The sequence below is a fragment of the Lissotriton vulgaris genome, chromosome 7 (genome assembly GCF_964263255.1).
Source record: "Lissotriton vulgaris chromosome 7, aLisVul1.2, whole genome shotgun sequence".
NCBI classification, from domain to species: domain Eukaryota; kingdom Metazoa; phylum Chordata; class Amphibia; order Caudata; family Salamandridae; genus Lissotriton; species Lissotriton vulgaris.
This window is the reverse complement of record NC_141695.1, coordinates 23,349,936-23,374,471: the sequence shown is the minus strand read 5'-3', so window position 1 is coordinate 23,374,471 and position 24,536 is coordinate 23,349,936. Positions and strand designations below refer to the sequence as shown.

Sequence of the window (24,536 nt, the reverse complement as noted above, 5' to 3'; positions counted from 1 at the left end):
TACCCAGGGCCAACTTAACCTGAACAGATATAACTCAAATCTTAAAGAAGCACCATATCAATTACAAAGAGGCATTTCCTTTGGGATTTCACCCTTCAATGCCCCCATCATAACAAAGATGGTGGACCTCGTATAGGAATGCTCTTAACGCAGGCAGTGAAAGACGATGGGAACAGGAAGGCCGACGGCGCATCCTTACAACTAGAATTCTTGTGCTCTGTGTATTCGTTTTAATAACAATCCTATCTAGTACTCTAGGGTGAGGGTATACGCTGAGGGAGTTCTGGTTCAGCTGAGCTTTCAACACCCCCCCTTCTTTCTATCTAGGCAGAGACCTTACCTAGAGTGAAGCTAATCTGGTCACACATGCCCAGGAGCTGGCCAAAGTACACCTTGTTTTCGGAGGGATGAATGCCAAGCTCGTTCATTCTGAAAAAACAGGAAAGGGAGTTAGATACGGAAAAATAATCTGGCACAGACCGCGCGTGCTTCTTCGCAACAATATGCTAAGTATATAATTTGTGTGAATGTGTTACACATTAGCAGTCACAATTGTGAGTTGTAGTTCAACCCCACTTTCCACGGAAAAGGCCCTGTTTGAACGAGAAATTTTGATCCCACAAATGGATCTGCAACAAACTTGGCAACTGCTTAGCATAGTCAGCCTAGGTGCAGCATGACAGTTTCCATGGAGATCTGTGACAAAGGACAAAAAAATAGATGGTTGAGGGTGGGGAGGTCAGAGGGGCTAGGGTAGATTAAAAAAAATGTGTGTTTCAATTTTAGCTCACCTAGGAAGTTTTGATTGAGACTGCAGCCCAGAACTGCTTAATTAATTCACACCAAACGTGTATACTTTCATTGGTTTAGTTGAAATCTGTTTTGAGAGATAAGCGCTTAAAAAGTTAGAGTGGGCTTTAAAGGATTAACACTTTTGTATATCTGTGCCATTTAAAATTGTGACTCAAAGTCATGAATCCTAGTAATCGCATTAAAACAATTCTGGGATGTGATTGGCCGAGGAAGGGTTTTTATCTACAGCTCCTATTCCAATAAAATAATGTACAGGAGTGCCCCCATTTTGTCTTGAATTCAAAATGTTTGTGCTCTTGCTTTCATTAAAGCTCTTGGGTGAAGCTAGAGTTGATTTCTAGGGGGTTAACTGGCAGGCCGCTGCTGGTATTGGAAGTACATGTTTCACTCTGCATGTCAGACTGTTTTACTGAAATTATTGAAGACTATATTTGAGAACTCCGACTGTGCCCTCATTTTAGCTTTCTAGAACACGAACAATAAAATGTACCAAAAAAAAAGAACGCACTCGCTGTGTTCCTTTATTGCAATATACTATGTAGGATATTCCTTTCAGTTTTACAGCTTTGATTCCATCAAGATGGCTTCAGTTGTGCCACACTTTTGCCATAAATGAGATTGTTAGTGCTCTAGTTGTTCATTAGAACACTCCAGGGGCTGCAGTAGAACACTTGCTGACAGGCTGCTGCTGCTGGACGTACAGGCTTCATTCAGTATGTCAGATATTACTCACATGGCTAAGGAAGAAAGTATGAACTCAGAGAAAATGTGCTCTCATTTCATCTACTGAAGCATTTTATAACCTCACCAACCAATTATTTACATTGTGATATAATCTGTTATCACCCTTCTCGAGAGTTCCTTTTTGAGGCTCCTAAAAACAAGCCTGCATTAATATGCATTTCAATCGGGACCATGATCTTGTGCCCAGGGGGGTTCCCTGGTGACCACCAACATACCCCCGGGGTCAGGGTGTGCTCTCCTTGGACTGTATTGTGCCTATTTGTAATGCACACACATACGAAAGCACTTGGCACTAAACAGCAGAAATGTTAACAGATTTAAAAAAAGAGCTTGTTGTAAATTAAACCGGTATTTCTTTAAAAGTTTATAATAATATAACAAATCCGAAACGCAACGTAAGGTGTCAGGAAAATGATTCTATTCTCTTACTGCTATTACCGAGAAAGACCCGTCCTCAAATGTGTTTTTTCTTAGTCTTGAGAGCAAAAAGCGCATCAGTGCCCTGTGATCTTAGTAATCATGGTTATATAAAATTGGACCTAGACTGCCAAGAATTTTGTTCAAGTTGTACCAATCGGGATGTACCAGTCCGCCTTTAAATTGGTCTAACAGAGCATATCTGGTCACAATAGTCGAGATATACCCAACTTATTAACCATTTTGTACCTAAGCTTCTCTTTAAACAGTAATTTCTTGAAAATGGCTCAGATTGACACTAAATTACGAAAAACACGCAAAGTAAAGTTCTAATTTTTTTTTCTCCAAATTTGTTGCAATTCCATCCAGCCACTTTTATATAACGGAGAGTAACATTTCACATAGGAATTAACATGGAAACCACACTTTTGGGACCTCCTTATTCTTGGCCTATCAACCTGTTTTTTTCTTAACAGTTGGTTTTTGGCTAGGTGCAAACTAAATTTCGGCAACAGAGCTGGTATCATGTGTGGAGGGTAGCGTTACCCAATAAAAGTTTCGGTATTCCTCGAGCTTGCATGAAAAATCTTTCTGTGAACACAAAATACCCAACACATGCTTTATCAATTGAAGGTTCAATGAGCCAGAAGACAGTTTTTGAGTGGTGAAGAAAGTGACAGTACCCTCTAAACCAAAGCTGATGAGACCTTTCACAGGTTCGCAAAGCACTACTGTATCAACACTTAGACCAAGAAAACACCTGTTGGACAAGCAGTCACTCGAAAGATAATGTTACTTACCCAGTAAGCATCTGTTCTTGGCATGTAAGCTGTAGATTCACATGTTTTGCATACACCTGCCATCTAGTGTTGGGTCTGGATGTTTGCAAGTTGTTTTTCTTCAAAGAAGTCTTTCCAGTCACGAGGTGAGTGTTCATGGGCATTGACTCCATTGTTAGATGGTTTTCCCACGAAGGGCGAGAATGGAGTTAGTAAGAGTAGAATAGAGATGTCCATGCGTATGTATGTAAAGTAAGAGAGAAACTGCAAAAGGTATAGGTACCCGGGGAGGCGGGTGGGCGCATGTGAATCTGCAGCTCTACATGCCAAAAACAGATACTTACTGGGTAAGTAACATTATCCGTTCAAGGAATGTGAGCTGTAGAGCACATGCTTTCCATGGACTATGCAGCAGTATTCTCCCAAAGTTGTGGCTAACCTGTAGCTGTTGCCTGAAAAGAGTATTCCAAGTACTTCCTGGCCTACATTTGTTTGTTGTCTTGCTAACACATCAACACAATAATGCTGGGTGAATGTGTGCGGTGTAGACCATGTTGCAGCCTTACAGATGTCAACTATGGGAATGTTGCCTAAGAAAGCCATAGTAGCCCCTATGTTGCGAGTGGAATGTGCTCTAGGGGGTATTGTTAAAGTACTCTTAGCTTTTGCATAACAAGTCTGAATACATTTAACAATCCACTTGGCAATATCGGATTTGGAAATAGGAGTGCCCTTGTGAGGTGGAGCAAAAGCAACAAAAAGTTGTTTAGTTTTACGGAATTACTTTTTTCTTTGTAGTATAAGAGGGCTCTTATGATACCTAAAGTGTGTAGAGCTAGTTCTGTCACTGAATCCTTGAGACCTTGCTGCGTTAAATGCGCCGCTATTGGAGCCATACATTTTGTGAATACTCTGGGGGCGGACTTTGAACTGGTAATGGCGCCCGCCACCATAAATCGCAGATACTTCTTGTGTTTTTTGTGTATCTGAATGTGGAAGTATGCATCCAACAGGTCTAGATAGACCATGTAGTCTCCCTTGCGGAGCAGCAGAAGAAATTCCTGTAAGGACAGCATACGGAAAGAAATTTTCTTTATGTATTTGTTCGGATCTCTGAGGTCCGAAACCTGCCTCCATTTTGATGATTGCCTTTTCCTTATAAGGAAGAAGTGCAAATAAAAACCTGTTCCCCGCTGGTCTGATGGGACTTCCTCTATCGCTCCTTTCAGTATGAGTGATAAGCTCTCTGCTTTGAGAGCTGTCAGATGCTGATGAACTCTGCGGAGAGGTGGACGGTTTGGAGGCCTTTGTGAGAATTCCAGGGTGTGACCCTGTGTAATGATGTCTAATACCCATCTGTCCAATGTTATGGACTGCCAATGCAGGAGAACCTGAGAGAGGTAGCAGAACTGGTCGATCTGAAGCGGTATTGGAGGCGCGTGAGGAACATCACTGTCTGCGACCAGAGTCTTGCCTCCCTCCGGTGGCGGACTTTCTTTTTCCTTGTTGTTGGAAAGAAGTGTTCGAAGACAGATATTGCTGGTTGGAGGAGTACTGACTGTATCCCTGTTGATTGTAAGGTTGGTATCGATTAGATTGGTAAGAGGAACATTGCTGTCGAAAGTGTTCTCTGGATCCTCGGCCACAAAAGGACTGATTACGGCTTTGCTGTAATGATCCCAAAGATCTAGCAGTGTCAGTATCTGCTTTTATCCCTTGCAACGCCTCGTCGATATGCTTACCAAAGAGGCTTTTGCCATCAAATGGCATGTCCAAGATTTTAGACTGGACCTCCGGTCGAAAGGATGTAGCTTTGAGCCATCCTTGCCTCCGTAGGGCTACCGCCCCAGCCATCTCGCGGAAAGCTATAGATGCTATATCCATTGCCACGTCTATGGACTCCGACGCTGCCCTGGCTCCATCCTGTAGGATGGTAGTCGCCTCCGCTTTCTGGTCATCCGCAAGGTGCGACAGGATTGGTGCGATGTCAGACCACATCGGTCTATTAAACCGGCTCAGAAGTGCCATTGCGTTGGTTGCTTTGATTGAAGCTGCTGCCACGACTGCAAAGCGTTTACCTATGCCGTCCATTACCTATGCCGTCCATCTTCTTACCCTCCTTATCGTGGGGTGCCACGCATGTTGCCATTGGGTTTTTGAAGCGCTTCTGCACTGCTTGAGTCACAACCGAGTTATGTTATTTCCATTTCTAGAGCGCACAGCTGCTCCAGCAAAGTGGCGTCCCGGCACTATATCTGGGGAAGAAACACAACTCAGTCAGGGCGAGAAAAGAGTTCAAGCAGTGAAACCCTAAGATTGGGAAAGATGAAAGTCTTCATGGCTCTCCTAAATGTTAGTAGCTCATCCATGGCACGAATATGGGCAGGGAGAGAGTTCCACAGTTAAGGTGCGAGAACTCTAAAAGTACGACCACCTGCTCTGCTTCTCTTGAAACGCGGAACAGCTACATTTTGCCCCAAAGACCTCAACTGCCGAGGAGGAGCATAAGGAGAAATAAGATGTTGCAGAATCTGAGGTGGGGATTGTTTCAAAATTTTAAAAGATAAACACAAGGTCTTGAAATGAATCCTCTGAATCAGAGGTAGCCAATGAAGATTACGGATAGTTACGGATAGAGTCCGGTCGAGGATGACCAATAAGACATGCTGAAGCAGTCTCTGTAGTGCGATACTTTTTATCCAGCTTGGGTATAGATGCTGGGACTGAGGCTGGATTCTTCATCAGTTTGAGTCCATCCTCCCAGACATCTTGAATAACCGGAATGGCTCTTACAGACTTCCTGGAGGACTCCTTGAAGTCGTAAAGGAGACATTTACTTTCCTTCGCTGGCATAGTAAGCTGGAATCTCTTAGCCGCTTTTTCCATCATATCGTGAAAACTGGCTATGTCTTCTGGTGGAGAGCCTGATTGAGGCAATGGTGACACCGGGGACGTTGGAACAATATATTGGTCCCATTCATCCCCAACCACCTAATCTTGAGGGATTTCTCCTTCCTCCTCTTGATCATCCTGATCAGAATCATTTAAGTCATCACGAATTGTAATAACCTTTTGGAGCTCCTTCCGGGGAGGAGGAGGTGGCTGAATCAGGGGAGTTTCTTTTGCAGGTTGAGAGACTTTCCCACTGGCCGCGGAAGGGGCTGGAGCATTATCTTCCGGAAAGCGACGGTAAATCATGCTTCTTAGGTCTCATATATAAGAGACGGGCACGGACATAGCCTCTTCCCGCACCGGCGTATTCACTTCCTCTTAGTCGTCATAATGATAAGCCAGGTGAAATGACTCATATCTCATCTGGTCTTTTTTTCGGCCGATCTGTAAAAGTGAAATGCTCCTGGACCTCTTGAAGGTCTTCCTCATCGGAATCCTGATGTTTAATATGGAGCTGCGAAGGACTGTAAGCAACACCATAGGGTCCTTCCTCCTCAGATTCCTGGCAATCCAGAATGGTAGAGGGCAGTAGAGGTGAAATCTTCGGCGTGGAAAACTCTCCTCTTTTGCTAGTCAACGATCCCGTCGACGGAGCAATCCTTTTTATGGAAATATAGGTCGAAGTTATCTTTGTTGGAGATGGCATCGTCAACGTTTTTTTCATCGTCGACAGTCGTCGACGGGGCCGTCGACGGAACAATCAGCATAGTCAACGGGATGTTCATCGACGAGATCTTGCCGTCGACAAAGGTCTGGCACTCACCGTCGACGGAGTCGTCGACTAAGCTGTCGTCGTCGAGATTGTCGTCGTCGACGAGATGGTAGTCGTCGAGGCAGTCGACGGCCTCGTCGGTGATCTGACCGGAATTTCAGTAGATTTCGTCGACTGAAGCGACGACGGAGCCTTCTTTTCTGAGGAAGGCTTGAGAGGAGTTGGAGGGAGAGAAGAAATGCGTTACTTACCTGTAACTGCAGTTATCCAGTATTAGTGTCTTTCATAGATTCACATGCCTGAATCATTCCCAGTCGTCGAGACGGGAGCCTCCGGTATATAAAAAAGTAATGTCCTAAGACATACATATAAAAGAATAGGCCTAATGGTCTCACCTTAGTGTCCTATCTAAGTCCTTATGTAGGAAGGACCAAACAGAGTAGGCCCAAGGGTCCCACCTTGGTAGCCTATCTGTGTCCTTTTGTAAAAAGGACCAAAGTAAAGAGAAACAACCAATCAGCTACTACCTCCCTCTAGAACCTTCCTGTGAGGAGCCTCAGTCTCTCAGATTTTCGTACGCACCAAGCTAGATCGGTGTAAACTTGTTAGAGAGAGAGGTGAGTCCTTCCAGGGGAGGCGGGAGGGTGTATGTGAATCTATGAAAGACACTAATACTGGATAACTGCATTTACAGGTAAGTAACGCATTTCTTATCCAGTATTTGGGTGTCTTTCATAGATTCACATGCCTGAATCAGAGTAGCAAGCAATACAATATGCACATTCTGTGTTGGTACAGCATACATAAGTCTGCAGATAGGAAACATTTGCGACTGTAAATCAACAACATACAATGTCATGTAGTATCTAGTAATGAAGAGATGTGCATACCAGTCAAGGATGGTGGGAAGCAAGAAGGCTCACCTCACTGGAATAGATGGCGAAGCACTGCTCTGCCCACTGCTGCGTCTTTCGTCAGCTCAGCATCCAAGCAGTAGTGCTTGGTGAAGGTATGCGGGGACTTCCAGGTCGCCGCTCTACAGATGTCTAGGAGTGGCACTCCAGCAAACAGTGCCGCAGACGTGGACATGGCTCTCGTGGAATGGGCTTTGGCACGCGAGTCTAAAGGCCGCCCAGCCTTGTCATGGCAGAAAGTTATCGCTGAAGAGATCCACCTTGATATACTTTGTTTCGTTAAGGGCATGCCCTTCCTTGGTCTGCTGAATGCGACAAAGAGTTGGGATGATTTCCTGAATTGTTTTGTTCTGTCAATATAGAATTTGAGGCATCTCTTAAGATCTAAAGAGTGCAGCGTTCTTTCAGCCGAAGTAGATGGGTTCGGAAAAAACGATTTGAGAACCACTGGCTCGTTAAGATGGAAGTCCGATGGGACTTTGGGTATGAATCGTGGGTTAGTACGCAGGATGACTCTGTCCTCTTTGAATTGTAAGAAAGGGTCTTGGATGGAGAGGGCTTGCAATTCACCGACCCTTCTGGCTGAGGTTAAGGCCAGGAGGAGGGCCGTCTTCCACGACAGGAATTTGATATCCGTTTTGTGGATAGGCTCGAAGGGATGCTTCATCAGTTGGTGAAGGACCACGTTGAGTTGCCATGACGGAGAGATCGGTTTTGGCCTTGGAAAGGACCTAAAGAGGCCCTTCAGGAATTGTTTGATGAGCCTGTCCGCCCACAGGGAAGGACCCTCAGAAGTTCTTGTGAACCTAGATATTGCTGCCAGGTGAACCTTGATGGACGCATGGGCAAGTCCTGACTGCGCCAGCTGTAGCAGATATGGCAGCAGTTGCTGTGGGGTGACGTGGAAAGGGTGTAGATCTTCTTTCGCACACCAGACACAGAAGCGTTTCCATTTGAGAGAATAGGTCTTTTTAGTGCTGTCAGCTCTAGCTTTAGCTAGGACATCTCTACACTCCTGCGGAATGTTCAGGTGGCTGAATTCGCGGTATTCAGGAGCCAGGCCGATAACTTCAGAGGGCCCAGGTTCGGATGGAGAACCTGTCCTTGGGACATTGTGAGCAGGGTCGGATGGCTGTGTAGGCGAAGAGGTGGGTGGATAGACAGGCGATGAAGTTCCGTATACCAATGCTGCCTTGGCCAGGATGGGGCGATGAGGATCAGGGTGCAGGGCTCCGATTTCATCTTCCTGATTACCCTGGGTATCAGTGGAAATGGCGGAAAGGCGTAAGCAAACACGTTTCGCCAAGCTATGGAAAATGCATTCCCTAGTGTTCCTGGTTGGGGAAGCCTGCTTGCGAAGCTTGGGCATTTGGCGTTCTCCCTGGTGGCAAAGAGGTCTATCTGTGGTGTTCCCCACTCCGCGAAGATGTAGTTTACCGCTCCCGCATCTAGCTCCCATTCGTGGGATAGTGACTGTTCTCTGCTCAGGGCGTCCGCTAGGACATTGTCCTTGCCCGGAACGTATTCGGCTTTGAGTGTTATGCCATGCTGGAGGAGCCAGTTCCAGACTCTGAGATTCGAGAGAGAGAGAACGCGTCCCTCCCCGTTTGTTCAGGTAGTGCATCGTCGTGGTGTTGTCTGTCCTGACGAGCACTGGGGAGTTTCGGATGCGTGGAAGGAACGACTGGAGCGCCAGGAAGACTGCCCTTTACTCCAGAATGTTGATATGGAGTTTGGATTCCTGTGGCGTCCATTTGCCGTTGATCTGTAGTTCTTGCAGAACTGCACTCCAGCCCTCTAAGGATGCGTCCGTGGTGACTATATGTGGTTGCGCCGGAAGCAGGAACGGCAGTCCCTGCGATAGGTGTTTGGTCGACCTCCACCATTGTAGATTATTGACTATAGATTGGGTGACTCGTATGCGGTCTTCGAAGGAGCCCGCAGCTTGTGTCCACTGCCTTGTCAGTTCTTCCTGAAGGGGACGCATTTTTAGACGGCAGTGTGGGATGAGCAGAATGCATGACGACATCATGCCGAGGAGCGACTTGAAGATACGGACAGTCAGTCTTTTTGGATGCCACTAACTTGGCTAAGGAGATAAGTTTTGATTTTCTCTCCTGTGATGGAAAGGCTCTTGCGCGTTCCGTGTCCAGGGTCGCTCCAAGGAAAGTGATGACTTTGCTTGGTTTCAGTGATGACTTCTCTTTGTTGAGGGTCAGGCCTAATTGGCGGAAAAGATGCAGACAGGCGCTGGAAGACGCGGCTGCGGTTGCTGTCGACGGAGCCTTTACCAGCCAGTCGTCCAGGTATGGGAAGACCTGGTGACCCTGTTGGCGAAGAAAGGCTGCGACAGGAGAGAGGCATTTTGTAAAGATTTGTGGTGCAGATTTTAGGCCGAACGGGAGAACACGGAATTGGTAGTGGACTCCTGCTACTGCGAATCTGAGGTACTTCCTGTGTCCTTTGAGGATAGGGATGTGATAGTAGGCGTCCTGAAGGTCTAGTGATGTCATGTAGTCGCCTTTTTCCAGGAGTCCCAGGATCTCTTGCAGTGTGACCATACGGAACGACTTTCTTTAGGAACACATTGAGTGCCCTTAGGTCGAGGATCGGTCTCCATTTCTTGCCCTTTTTGTGAATTAGGGAGAAGTGGGAATAGAACCCTTCCCCCTTTTGGGCGTGTGGGACTTTCTCTATTGCGCCCTTTTGAATCATGGAAGCTATTTCCTGAAGAAGCAGCCGTAGGTGTCTGTGAGGGCGCTTGGCAGGTGGTGTCGGTGGGGGATTTGAGAGGAATTCCAGTGAGTGGCCGAATTGGAGAAGTTGTAAAACCCACCGGTCCGTTGTTATTGGTCGCCAATTCTGTAGGTAAAAAGAGAGTTTTCCTCCAAGTCGTAAAGAATGTGGTGGTGGAGGGGCTAGCCAATTGATAGAGTCATTGGCGATTGCCTGCGGGTCTCTTCTGACCTTTTCCTCTGTAGGATGATTTGTTGTAGGAGGTTTGGCATCCCGACTGGTTTTGACGCTGTTGGAACTGCGTCTTGCCCTGTGAGTACGAATAGGAAGGCCTATTTTGGTAGGAACCTCTGTATGAGGATTGTCCTCTCCCTCTGTTGCCACGAAAGGACTGATTACAAGATTGTAGAGTTCCCAGAGCTCTGGCTGTATCGGTGTCCTTCTTTATCGTGGTGAGGGCTTCATCAATCTTTTCGCCGAAAAGATGTTCGCCATCATACGGCATATCAATTATTTTAGTTTGGACCTCCTGTCTGAAGGAGGTGGCCTTAAGCCAACCTTGACGTCTTAGAACAGCAGCGCCTGCCAGCTGTCTGAATCCAGTCATGGCTACGTCGATGGCACAGTCGATCAATTCCGAAGCCGAAGTTTGTCCTTCGAGGAGAAGCGAGTGTGCCTCCGCTTTCAAATCCTCTGGAAGGTCAGCGAGGTAGGGCGCGATGTCCGCCCAGAGTTGACGGTTGTAGCGGCCCAGAAGTGCGATAGAGTTGGTGATCTTCACGGTCGTCGCAGACGTGGTGGAGAAGCGTTTTCCGACGGCATCCAGCTTCCTGCCTTCTTTATCGGGTGGTGTTGATAAGGGGGATGCAGGGTTTCGGGAATTCTTCTGCGCCGCCTGAGTAACCACGGAGTCTGCCTTGGGGTGACCCGTGAGGCATGCTGGTGCCGATGATGTAGCTTTATATTTTTTGTCAAGTCTGGGCACTACTACCTGCAGAGACGCCGGGGTCTGCATGAGTTGTTTGCCCTGTTTCAGTAGGTAGTCAATGATCGGGATTGATCTTGTTGTTTTCTTCGTTGGTTCCTTGAAATCATAGAGGAAACATTCAGTCTCCTGCGTTTCCATGGACATATGGAACCTTTTGGCTGCCCTTTCCATGAGGTTATGGAAGCCTCCAATGTCTGCGGGTGGAGACTCCGAAGACTGCGGCTCTGGAGAGGCTGGAGAGTGAGTGACGTAGTCTTGGCCGGCGTCCGGGTCTGTGTCATCGTCGCGGACTTCCCCTTCTTCATGGTCCCTCTCATCGTCATCTGACGAGATGGGGTCTTGTGCTGGATCTTGAGTTATAGGAAGTACCAGCGGAGGGGGCTTATGTCGTGGTACAGGCGTAGGTACAGGCGCAGATACCTGCGGAGTCGGAGGAGCAACAGGAATGGCTTTTTCTGGAAACCGTTCCTTGTAGTCCTGGATGAGGAAGCGCAAGTCCGAAACTAAGGATGCTGGCAGGCACACCATTGGTGTCACTTGTGTGTGTACCTGAGTATGGATAGCTTGAGTCACAGGTTCCTCTACGTCTTGCTCCTCATCTGTACTCTGGCACTTAAGCACCAGTTCCGAAGGGCTAGTGGCCTGGGTGAACGGTTCCTCATCCATTTCTTGGTCCTGTAAGTAGCAGGATGGTGTTAGTTGTTGCACCTTACTAGGTGATGTCATGTCCGGTGTAATTGGCTTTTTGGTAATTCTGATTGTGACATGTGACGTCTGGGCGTCCATAGCATGTGAGAGCAGCTCAGACTCCTTCCAGGTACTAGTTGCCGTCGACGCCTGTGTCGGTGGCGTCACCAAAGAGCTTTCCGTCGTCGACGGAATTTTGATCTTCGTCGACGGTATGTCCGTCGTCGACGTCCTCGTCGACGGTGTTCGACGACGGTAGCTTTTCCGTCGTCGACGGCTTCGTCGTCGTCGGCGATGAGCTCCTAGTCGACGATGGAGGCTTCGTCGACGTTGCGGCTTTCGTCGACGGTGTCGTCGTCGATGTCTTCGGCGTCGGCCTCGTCATCGACGAGGTAGTCCTAGTCGTCGAGGGAACTGTGGATGAAAGTGGTCTACTCGCCGACGATGAAGGTGTCGTTTTGGTCGACGAGGAAGACGCCGACGAGGCCGTCGTTGTCGACACTGTCGTCGTCGACGTAGAGACGGTTTTCAGCGCTGAGGAGGTCGTCGACGTTGTCGTCGTCGTTTTAATCAGCGACTGCTTCCTGGGGACAGGAAGGTCCTTGTCAGACACAGTAGGCTTGCCCTCTGAAGACTTTCTGGCCTTCTTAGGAGGGGTGTCTGAGGGGCCAGGAGAGGAAACCCTAGGCCTCTTCAAGGAAAACTGCGAGGCGCCAGACATGCTCTCACCTTCAGAAACCAAGTCGCCTTCAGGCTTGTCTTTAAGTCTGTTTAGCCATATCAGAAGATGTCCTTCCCGGTCCTTCTGGGTTTTATGGGAGAATGTACGACATATTCTGCAGTCCTTGGCCTGGTGGTGAGGGTAGAGACAGTATAAACAGGTCTCATGTTCATCATCCATGTGAAGCCTCTTTTTGCCACAAGAAGCACAGGCTCGAAAGAGTCCTTTCTTTTTGCTATCAGCCATAGCAAAAAAGTCGAGAAAACTATCGAATTTAGATGAAAAATAAGTTTCCTGAGGAGAACTCAGGTGGAGACTCCCTAGCACAACGTGCGGTAGAAAATCTGAGAGACTGAGGCTCCTCACAGAAAGGTTCTAGAGGGAGGTAGTAGCTGATTGGTTGTTTCTCTTTACTTTGGTCCTTTTTACAAAAGGACACAGATAGGCTACCAAGGTGGGACCCTTGGGCCTACTCTGTTTGGTCCTTCCTACATAAGGACTTAGATAGGACACTAAGGTGAGACCCTTAGGCCTATTCTTTTATATGTATGTCTTAGGACATTACTTTTTTATATACCGGAGGCTCCCGTCTCGACGACGGGGAATGATTCAGGCATGTGAACCTATGAAAGACACCCAAATACTGGATAAGTAGAAGGTTCACCTTCCTATTTTTTCCTGCTTTATGTTTCCTCACATCTCCCTTTTCCTCAGAGTACCCTCTTTTTTGTTTCTTAGAGGCGTGTCCCTTGGCTTCTCCCTCAGACTCCGAGTCTGGAGATTTCCTTTTCTGAAGCCATATTACGAGATGCTCTTCTCTATCCTTCAGTGTTTTGGCAAAGAAGGTCCGGCAATACTTGCAGTCCTTAGGAATATGCTTAGGGTACAGACAGTACAAGCACTCCTTGTGTGGATCCTCAGAAAATAATCTGGCCTTGCAACAGGACCGGCAAGCTCTGAAAAGGCTCTTCTTGGTATTTTCAGACATTCTGAATGTAATAATGCTCAACAAGAAAGAACATTACCTGACTTCCAACTGTGAAGGTCAAAAGTTCAGTGAAGAGAGAAAAAACTGAGGAGAGCTCAGGGAGACTCCTTCTCACACGAAGGCGGTTAGAAATCTGAGGTATGGTGGCTCTGCTGGGAATGGTGTAGGCTGGTGCTAGCAGCTGATTGGCTGTAGTTTGGGCCACATAATGAGGAGGAGAGGTTGCCTAGTGGTTTCACTACTCTATGGCTTCCAGGCAGTTTTTTCTTCTACTGCTATGGTTATCATTTATCGGGAGACTCCCAACATGACGACAGGGAAGATACAAGCATGTGAATCTATGAAAGATTGAATACTGGAGAATCAAAGTTATTGGGCAGAGCAGAGGCTATCATTTTAAATAAAAGCAAGCTAATGTACACGAGAGTGAATATTAATAAAACCATTTTTATAATATCACTGAGGTGGTTCTCCTTTCATTTGGTCATTCAGGAGGTTATGATCTGTTAAAACAAGCTGCTTTACATTCCTTCAAGACTTAGCCTGAAGGCTGCTCTCCACAGCTACCACTAGAATGGCTTTTAATAAAGGTGGTCTTTAACCTATTCATCCAAAAGGGCAGTTTCGACTGGTGCAAGGTGCCCAATAGAATAGTGGACAGCATATACCAGGCCAACTTCTCACAGAGAATACATGTCCGAACAGGATCCCTAAATATGTCATCTATATGTCTTAGCATACCTTCGAGCATGGGGAGTGTGCGAGTGGATCTTTGGTAACTGCTAGGTGTAGGAAGGAGGATATCTGACTATGGTTACCCCCAACTTTTTGCCTGGTGTTTAGCTGGTTTTTCGACTTAGTTGACCTGGGGCCCTGCTATTCAGGAACCCAGGACCACTGCTCTCTGTAAAATGGATTCCATGTACTCTAGGTACATATCTAATTGGATACGGAGTCACCTTATCAGCCCCTGTACAGTGTACCTTAGGTACCCAGGGCATAGGTGAACCCAAGGCCTACCAGGGGCTGCAGCATGTATTCTGCCACCCCTGGCTGGCCATCCAAATCTGACAACTTGCTGATCAATCAGCTGGGGCAAGGTGGTGTAATCACCCTTTGCTTTTAGTTATAGTATACCTATATCTAAACCTAAAATGGACACATATACTCCTATAAGTCACTCATATGGCAGGCCTTAACAATCCTGGAGGCAGAGTGCTTGGAATTATGTGAGATAGTGCTCTGGCATTAGCCGAGCCTGTCTACAGCTTTCGGAACCAAGTCCTTTAGCTGTTTCCATGATAACGCTATACCATATACTTTTAAGTGCATTATAACCTCGCGGTTATTGCTAACTTTGGCATAGCATTATCAAAACATGTCGAGTAAGGTGTCATACGAATTGGAATACTACCCCCTCGCTAATTCTGGCGACAGGGGTAGCATTCCACCCTTCTAGAGGGACACGACATGTACCCAACTGTGAACCTCGGTTAAAGTTAACTCGAGCCTCAGCATCACAAAATGGATGCTGCCACCACAGACAAGTCTGACCTCCTGCTGCTGGGAGTCCTTCCAGCGAGGAAGGCTTGAACAAAGGGTTTCCTGCCTTGGGAGGTGCTAGCACCACCCCAGACAGGATTGTGTGTATTGGGTAGGACCGGGCTGAAAGGAATGAGACATGCCTGGGGCACACAAGGTGCCCTGTACATACACTGGTTCAAACCAGTTGCTGGGGCACTCCAGCCCCTGCTCTGGCGCGACACCGGACAAAGGATAGGGGGTGTAACCACCCCCCTTCCTGGTCCCACCCATAGGAGGGACCTAGTGAAAGTACAGCCCCCTTTAGCAGGATAAAGGTAGGAGCTGGTCCCATTCCAAGTTAGATTAATCCTGAACTGAAACTCTACAAGAAGAAACTCTGGACTTCGACTTTCTGCCAAGAAGACTGAAGAAATCTCCCTTGTGGGCAAGGAGTGTCCACCCTGCACAAGCAGGCACCATCAGCGTCCAGCGGCTTCCCTTTGTCGTCTTCCCTCGAGGATCCAGACTTCAGAGCCCGACGAGACCCGGATTCCCAGACCTCTCCGACCTCTACCTACATCTGCAGCACAGCTGAGATCCGTGGGTGCGACGAGACACGTGGGACCGGCCATCTTGGAAGAAGCAGCACTTCGCTCCAGCACGACTTCTGAGGTAACCTCAACCAAGTGCTTTGGGGACTGAGAAGCCCCGACCCCGAGCAGCTCCTGCACCGAAGACCAGGCCTGAAGCATCCACGAGATCTGCGTGGGGCCCTTCTGCCCGTTTGCTGCTCGACGCGTTGTCTGGTCACTCACCGGCTGGTGACCTCCTAGACGACGAACCTTGAAATCCAATCTGCTGGTCTGGTTGCTCCAGACTGGCCCCTGCTTCCCTGCGAAGGAGAAGCACCCCGGACCCCTCCTGGTCCACTCCAGACGCCATTTCCACTCACCGCGTGGGTTGCCTTTGCCAAGGCCTGTTGACTCCAAATCCAAATCCGACACCGCCGACAGCGAGAGCCTGTGTGGGACAGCTCGTGCCTCCATCCTGGTCGTCGAAGACACCTCCTGGTCCACGTGGCTGCAGAGACAAGCGTCCACTCTTCACCTGATCGCGAATTCTGATCATCAGGTGTGCATGGTGGTGGTGAATTAGTAGGGGTAATAAACAAGTGTGTTACCAGGGAAGGAGGTGATTGAGGAGGAGAAGGGTTAATACCCATGTGTTTCCTCTTTAAAGGAATGTGATAGCTTTCCTACGAGTTAACTTTGCGTTTAAGTGGTAATTTAGTCGCAATATGTACAGTTTTTGAATTGATGTACAGTTCCTTTTGTTTCGGGTCTGGTTTTGGAGGCGGGACATCGAAACAAGGATCCTTCAATGGTATCGGAGCATCCTAATGTTTCGGGTCCGAAGATTATTTTGGTGTCGATGGAGGTGGGCCGGAGATGGGTTTTGGCTTCTACCCCAAAGGTTTCGGCTCGGTGCAGAGTGTAGACGACTCGATCCCGAGCCGGAAAGCTTGGACGTATTTTTGGTGCAGAGCCCGAAGGCAGGGCGTTGGAAATACGTTCTCGGTGCCGACCATGGCCTGAAGGCAGAGGAGGGACCGGAGCCTTTTTCTTCAGCTCAGTTGATCTTTGGGGCAAGGGAGCATCGGTACTCACGATACGCTGACCTTGCGGATGTCTTCATCCACATAGGAGCCGTACTCTAAGACGGAGCTATGCTCTTCTTGTTCTTCCTTGGCTCCTATGGCATCGACGGTTTCCTGTTCGGAATCTTCTCCAAAAAGGACCGGAACGCTTTGGCTCTGCATGTCACGATGTCGAGCCAGACAGTTGCGGAGTGCTTCCTTAGAGCGGAAAGATTTACATGAGTCGCAGTCTAGTTCGTTGTGCTAGCGATAAAAACAGGTTGCACACTTCATGTGAGTCGGTGCACAGGAACCGTCCTATCGACTGAAGCGGGTAGGCCGAATGAGCTTCCACAAGGTTCCCGATCAAAAAGAGTTTTTGTATTGAATAAGATACGTGGAGAAGGAACATAGGCGATCGAAAACCATACATTCGAACCGGAACGCAGCAATTTGCGTCCGAACCCCATGGCAGAAACAATCTAACAATGGAGTTGATGCCCATGCGCAGTATCACCGAAAGGAGTTGTCACCTACCTCGTGCCTGGAAAGGCTTCTTCGAAGAAAAACACCTTGCAAACATCTGGACCCAACACTAGATGGCAGGCGTATGCAAAGTATGCGAGCTACAGTTTACATGCCTTGAACACCGTTTTACTTAAGATAAGCCTCATACCCACCTTCCACGATTTTAAAGTACTGATTTGGTAATTGTAATTCAAGCACATGAATCTTCGAAAGTTGTAATGCTGGAGAAGCAAAAAAGTCCCCTGTAACTATGGTTCCCCAGCATTGGTATCTTTCAAAGACTCAAACGCAACCCTCCAACCTCCCCTCATCAAGAAATTTCATTTAAAAGGAGCAACACTTAACTGCCGGAAAACCTGGCAGTTAAACCTCACAGGGTTAGGGCGTGTTCAGGTTAAATATAATAAAGTGACTACGATGTAAATGGACTATGTAAAGTTCAAGGTTATTGAGTGTAAATGTACGCTGCTCTGTTAACATTGTTTACTGGCAGTTCCGAGCCGGACGACTGGAAATAATTAAAAAACATGGGACTCTATGAAAGATCCAATGCTGGAGACAAAAAACTATCTATATTTTAAGAGGGAGACCCATTTTGGCAGATCTAATATATTCAAGAAGTTGGAACATGCATACAATGTAGGATTGTTTAAGGAAAACCACATGTAAGATGACTATTAAACCTCATAGACTGTTACTGATTGATGCAGAGACAACCAACATACCTTTTACCTCTGCCATTAGCTCATGGTGTAATATTAGGAAATCATTTTGAGCTAGTTATCAAGGCAGAATACCAAACACCTTATGCAGATATATCAACCGTAGGATATTAAACCCAATTTTAAGGGGGGAAAAAAAACAGTCGATGGCAGGGGCTAGGACAGTCTAGCACCGTCTCTGGGTGACAGAGCAGTAGATTAACCATTTACTGTAGAGACTTCTTTGTGGGCTTCAGATCTCAGGTTCAACTATCGCTAGGGCTACACTGGCTTATCCACATAGGATATTATGCACAAAGAGACAATACCAGGATGACTGACTTGGATGGGAGACAGAGCTGGAAACGAAATCTTCCAATTCAATAGTGTTCTCCAATGGGGTACAACTTCCGGATTAATCACAAGTTGAGGCTTTTGATTCCGTTTAATACTGTTCATCCAGAACAGTGATGTAAACAAAAATCAGCAACACCATTTTGCCCCTTTCGGTGCGAGACCTGGGTTTTCTCTAACCGTAAAAGGTTGGTCAGTAAGGTAGTTGATCACTTATGAAGGTCAATTATTAGGACAGGTCATTAATTTGATCAATTATTAGGACCCACGATCACTATTGACCTATTAAGTGATTTATCAACTACCTTACCCAGGGGGTGGCTCCTCTGCTATGGCAGAGCACCACCCCACTGCTTTTAAGCAGTGGGAAGCAGAAACAAAATAACTTTGCGTTATCAACATTTTAGGCTCCTTCCTGCTGATTTGCAGGCGGGTGAGTGGGCGGGGCTGCTTTGCTCTTGGGGCATTGGAGGAGTGGTTTGCCCACTCCTAAGTCAGCAATCACTGTTTGGTCAGCCCTCTAGGGCCACCCAAACCAGTCATGCGCACTGAACCCTTCTCCATGCAGGCTGTATTACAGCCTGCATGGAGAACATGCCCACCCCTACAGCCCCTGGCTGAGGACCGTGTCATGTCGCTCAGCATTGTGATTGGCTTAGGGGAGGGACCCTGCCTGCCAGCTTCCTGTCAGAGATGGAGGCAGGAGAGCAGGAGCAGTAAAGATGCGAGACCCAACCTAAGTTTTTTCTTTAATTATTCTAATCCCTAACCCTAACCCTGCCCCTGCCCCCCCCCCCCCCCCCCTCACCCACGCAAGCCATGCTGGCCGCCACTAACCTTACCGGTCAACTTTTTCCCAAAACGGTGTTGGCTGTCTTTTTGTTTACGTCACTGTTCTGGATGTACAATATTAAACTAAATCAAAAGCACCAAAACGTGTGATCAATCCGGATATTTTTAACCCATTAGTGAAACTATTAAATTGGAAGATTTGGATTCCAGTTTGGTCCTTCAAAGTCAATCCTTTGTCTCAATGTGTTAGGGTTCTTCCCATTTTGGACATCTGGAATGAACAAAATCATACACATTGCACTAGGAAGGACACTACCGCGAACAACTACCCCTGCCTATAAATACCAGGATGATGACAGCAAACGCTTACCTTCGGAGTGTGAACTTCACAGTGTCTTCATTATGCGAGGCTACCATCACATTGGCTTTGTGGCGTAGTTTTATCTCCTCCAAAATGTAGTCAAGGCACCTGTGTGGGGGTGGGAGAGAGGTGGAAAGACAAGATTCCAGTGATGTAAGTTTGGAACTGGTTTCAGTTGATAGCGCTGCAGATACAGGATTGATGATGTCAATCGTTAAAGGAAATGTCACTTACTATGAAAGGCCAATTCGCACGGAGGATTCCAACTCTTAGAAATCTGCTACGTGAAGTTGGACCCTCTGCGAGTTAAAGTGCACCCTATCATCCTAACCCGTCTCTCACTGTACCCCAATATTCCACACCTCTTTGACCAAAGTGGGAAGCTTGGAATCTCTTTTTTCACCATAAGATTTTGATCCCAGTGTCCTTCAAGGCACACATCTTTCTCTGTACAATTTAACATTAATTGTCAGCCCTTTTGCACTCGATTCATGACAAAGTACTTAAGTTCCTTCCAACACTAATGACAGTATACATCCTGATCGGACTCCTGCGTAAGTAAGATCCTGAGGCCTCATTTTCCAAATTAAATTCAAGTCTGTCTAAGATAGCACACATACTAGGAACACATATTTCAAGCTGAATCAAGGGAAATGGGAGTCATTTTTATTTCCTAAGCACCCTGTTTTCTCCTTTGCTCATCACCCCAGTTTACCAGATTCATTCGAAGACCCAATCAAATATGCAGTACCATTAATCTTTGGAGCTTCCTTGGATGTAGATGGGAGCACTGGCATACATATCTCCGGAGTTGTGAAGGCTGGTTTACATTATGTCAACTATGCTCAGCTCGCCTCCTCCTTTCATCCAATGCACATTTAATAGTCTTCGGTCCTGTTCAATTGAACACTTGATTCTGGATACGCAGTTTCTAGAGAACTTCTAGACTATCCAAAATGGTGATGCTCAGCTAATTTGAGCCCTTCAAAAAATGAGATACAACCTCCCTCCCTAAACAGTCGGTGCACGGACTGCTGGTCACTGGTCATGGCAAGGGGGACAGAGGTTGACTCAGATGCTCACATAGTTCTCCTTTCAAGTGTCAGGTTTGTAAGATCCATCCACAAAAGCCACAATAATCTTTTGAACTCGAGTCGTAGCTTGACGCTTCCAGAATCAACTTGTCAGAGGGGTCTGCAGATTATCAGTGCTGGTCACTTGGCCTGTGGAGCCATATTTTGAGCTGCGGGGAGGAAATAATTTCTCTGCTACATTTAGGAAAATACTAAAAATATGACTTTACAGCACAGTTGCCACCAGAACATATGTGATCATCAGCAAAACATTTGTGATCAACAGACTTAAGAAGCTCCACTCAGAGTGGGGCTTTGGCTCCACCCACATGTTGGTTTCCTGGAGTACAGCATTTGACTGGGTAAAGGTTTTATGCTTCATCTTGAAATGTTTGCATTGCACAGTATGCCTTGTGAGAAAGCTTATGCTCGACACAGAAGGTCTGACTTGGTTACAGTGACAAGGCATTGAAGAACAAGTTACTTACCTTTGTTAGTGCTCTTTCTGCAGGATAGCCCCATTTAACCATAGACTCCTCACATTTAGAATATCCCCAGGAGCCAGAGTGGAAGGGATACACTTCACAGCAGTGCCCCCAATTGCAAACAGGTGGCCTTGTGAGGTTACCCACTGGCTCCAAATCGCCCTCGAAGAGGCAGAGTGGAGTTGCATGTAAGTGCCACCCCTGCATGCTGGCTTCAGATTCTTACCTCTTTCAAACTTGTTTGACTGAGGGATACTTCCAACCAGACTTTTCCTGTAACCCTCTGCTTGTAGTACTGTAGATTCACTTGCTCTGCACACTCCTGCTAGCTAGTGTTGAACACAGACAACTGAGTTTTTTTTGTTGAAAGTCTTTGGTTTTCATGCATCTCAACGCTCCTTCCTTAGCCCACAATGCAGAAAGACAGTCTCCACCTCAGATTGCTTTTCCAACAGGTTAGTACTGTAGGTACCCATAAAGCTGTGGCTGGCAAGCAAATGATGTGGAAGTTAGGAATAAAGTTACTAACACTGGTCAACTTAAGCTGCTCAAAGATTTGAACGTCCACGCAATAATTCTTAGTGAAAGTGTGGCGTGAACCATGTAGTAGCGTTACAAATTTCTCCTACTGGTATGTTGACAACGAGGCAATAGCTGCTCCCTTCTTTCAAGTGACTGGGCGCTGATGTGGTTTGCACTTAGGCTTACCGTAACATGTCTGAATGCACTCAACTATCAATCTTAGTAAGACTCTTCGAAATCTGGATTCTTAGGTGAAGCCTGGCAAAAGCAACAGTTGCTGGTTGTTGCAGATGGATGCAACATGCGGTGCACTCAGGTCGCCGTGCAGGCAGCTGCTTGGTGCTGGTTGTCCAACGGAGTCGGTGAGACCACGGCTGCGGAGCGAAGTGTTGCTAGTTGTGGTGTGGACGGGTCACGGTGCAGGCAGTGGCGTCATCGTCGCTGAAGAGCTGTCATCGGTAGACCTAAGGTTGTGTAGCTTCACTGAGCAATGTGGTGTGCGGGACCCACAGCTCCTCTATGGCACTGGTGGGCCAAGGCTGCGGTGTGGGACGGGGCTGGGCGGTAAGTAGAGTAACCTTTGAGCGGTGCCCCCAAACCACGGTTCAGGCAGAGGCGTAGATGTCAGCTTGGAGTGTCGTCAGTAAGACCAGGGCTGCAGAGCGAAGTGGGACAGTGCTGCGTGTTCTCCATGAGCAGTGTATACAGGTCACGGTGCAGGCAGTGTCGGTGACCGCATCATCAGGGATATCAGGACGATGGTGTGAAGCGAAGTGGTGCGGAGTGCGGTGCCCACAGGTCCCAGTGCAAGCAGCAGCTTGGTGAAGGCGTTGGTGAGACCAGGGTTGCAGTGCGAAGTGCAGAGGTGCCCTCTGAGGTGCCTTCAGGTCACGGAGCCGGCAGCGGAGTTATTGATGGCATCAGGTTACCTTTTCTCCTACACTGCATTTAAAAACACCCAGTTCCAGAAGCCGGTACCCAGAAGACGTGGAAGTCTTCAATTTCCCTTAGACTTCCAACAGGAGGCAAGCTCTACTACAAGCCTTTGGGGATGCTTAGGATGCAGAACGCACAGTCCAGTCTTTACCCTGCCCACGGCAGAAGCAGCAACTGCAGACCAACCCAGCAAAGAACACAGCAAAGTGGTAGCCTCTCCTCACAGCTCTTCCAGTTCTTCTTTCTGGCAGGTTCCTTAGTCCAGCAGTAATCTAAAGTTCTGGGGTCAGGGCCATAATATTTATACTACATTTTTCTTTGAAGTTGGTAATAAAAAGTTTGTCTAGCACACACACCAGTTCAGACTGGCTCAGGCCAGGTTCACCACAGGCGGTGGAGACAGCTTTGTGAGAGACAACCACAGTCCACTCCGGCGCAAGCAACAACTCCTACCACTACTCTAAATGTACCCAGGTCTATTCAGCCAGGCTAGGAGCCACCCAGGAAAGGAAGGATACACCTCAAACTGCTCCCCGCCTTTTCCACCCCTCTCCTCCTTGTGTCTGTCTAGTGTGAATGCACATCCCCTGCTCATATCACTCTAAAAGCAGGCTGTGAATCCACAAACAGGCAGAGGCACACAGGACGGTTACACAAGAAAATATCCACTCTCTAAAAGTGGCATTTTCAAACTATATAAAAATCATCTTTACTAAAAGATATATTTTTAAATCCCGAGTTCAGGCAATCTAAATACTATTTCTCTATCTTGTCCCAATGGAAAATTAAGCTTGTAAGATGTTAAAAGGCAACCCTCATTTTCGGCTATGGGCCAGAGAGCCTTTCAGTAGTTGAAAACAAACTGAACAGTATTTCACTACCAGGACATGTAACACACACTAGTACATGACCTACCTTTCACATGCAATGTACCCTGCCCACAGGGGTACCTTGGGCCTACCCGAACGGTGTCTTACATGTACAAAAAGGGAAAGTTTAGACCTGGCAAGTGGGTGCACTTGCAAGGTCGACATGGCAGTTGAAATTGTGCGCAGACTCTGCACCTTTGAAAGTCTACTTGTGTGGGTGGCACAATCAGCGATTTATAGGCCCTGGGCACACCTGAGCACTGTACAAGGGACTTAGTGGTAAATCAAATAAGCCAATTATGGAAACACAAATCCATAAACACAATTTACATGGAGAGCATATGCACGTAAGCATTAAATAGTAGTGGTAAAGTGCCCGGAGTCCTAAAACCAAAATCAACAAGGTCAAAAACAGGAGGCCAAAAAAGCTCAAAGTCTGTAGGTGAACCTGCTGGAAAAGCAAAGTCTAACATTAATTCATATAAGGTCCCACTTCAAACTGGGGTACAGGGATAAAAGCATAAGAGGGAACTGCAAGGGGAAATCAAACATAGATTAAAATCCTTATTCGTAAACATACATTTCTGTGATTCAGATCCTTTTCTAAGAGTTACTACACAGACCTACCATGCGCTCAGGGAGATCATGGCCACATGCAACAAGGAGAGTACTGGTCAGTTTTTCAGCTCTTCCAAACTCTTTTTTCAAAGCCAAGTAAGTTAAGCACTGCTTCCCTAACCCACTGTAGGTAGCCATTACAGAGCAGACATTAATGCAAAATTATTTCTTATCCAGCTATTGCATGGATTACACGCTTTTAAATAAGGCATACCTAAAATAAACAGCCATAGAAAGGAGAAATTTTATGAGTCAACTAAATCCTACATTGATGCCCCCTCTTGTGCTTCAAAGTAAAGAAGCTCACTCAAGCTCAACTTCCGGCAAATCAACAGATTATGTGAGCAAAAGTTGAGTACACTTGTACAAACTCCAGACGTGTGGACTACGAGTGAAGGAAATATGTTCCTACTTTCACCCCCAAAAAATGTGGTTTAGAATGACTTAAGCAGGTTTTGTGCTTTACATGTAGAATATGGAGCACCACCACCCTTTTTGCGAAGTTCTAACAGAAACATACTATCATCAACTGTGCAGCGTATAGGTCATCCAGAATGAAGAGAAAAATGGACCAATCGCACTTTGATTGCCGATAGCCCTTTATCCTTGCGGACTTCTCATCCACACATAAGCCACCAACTGAACATCAAATAGAAACCGACACAAAAGGTCAAAGAAAGGGACAG

At 47.0% G+C, this 24,536-nt stretch overlaps 1 protein-coding gene across 1 annotated transcript in view; it reads right to left on the bottom strand.

The window, feature by feature from the left end:
* Positions 1-24,536, bottom strand: part of PRODH (proline dehydrogenase 1) — a 276,224-nt gene that overhangs the window by 3,014 nt on the left and 248,674 nt on the right. The window contains exons 12-13 of the mRNA XM_086929694.1: positions 19,357-19,455; positions 341-429 (exon numbers count right to left, since the gene is read on the bottom strand). Of these exons, the coding sequence (XP_086785820.1) occupies positions 341-429; positions 19,357-19,455 (188 nt within the window). The remainder of the gene's footprint in view (positions 1-340; positions 430-19,356; positions 19,456-24,536) is intronic.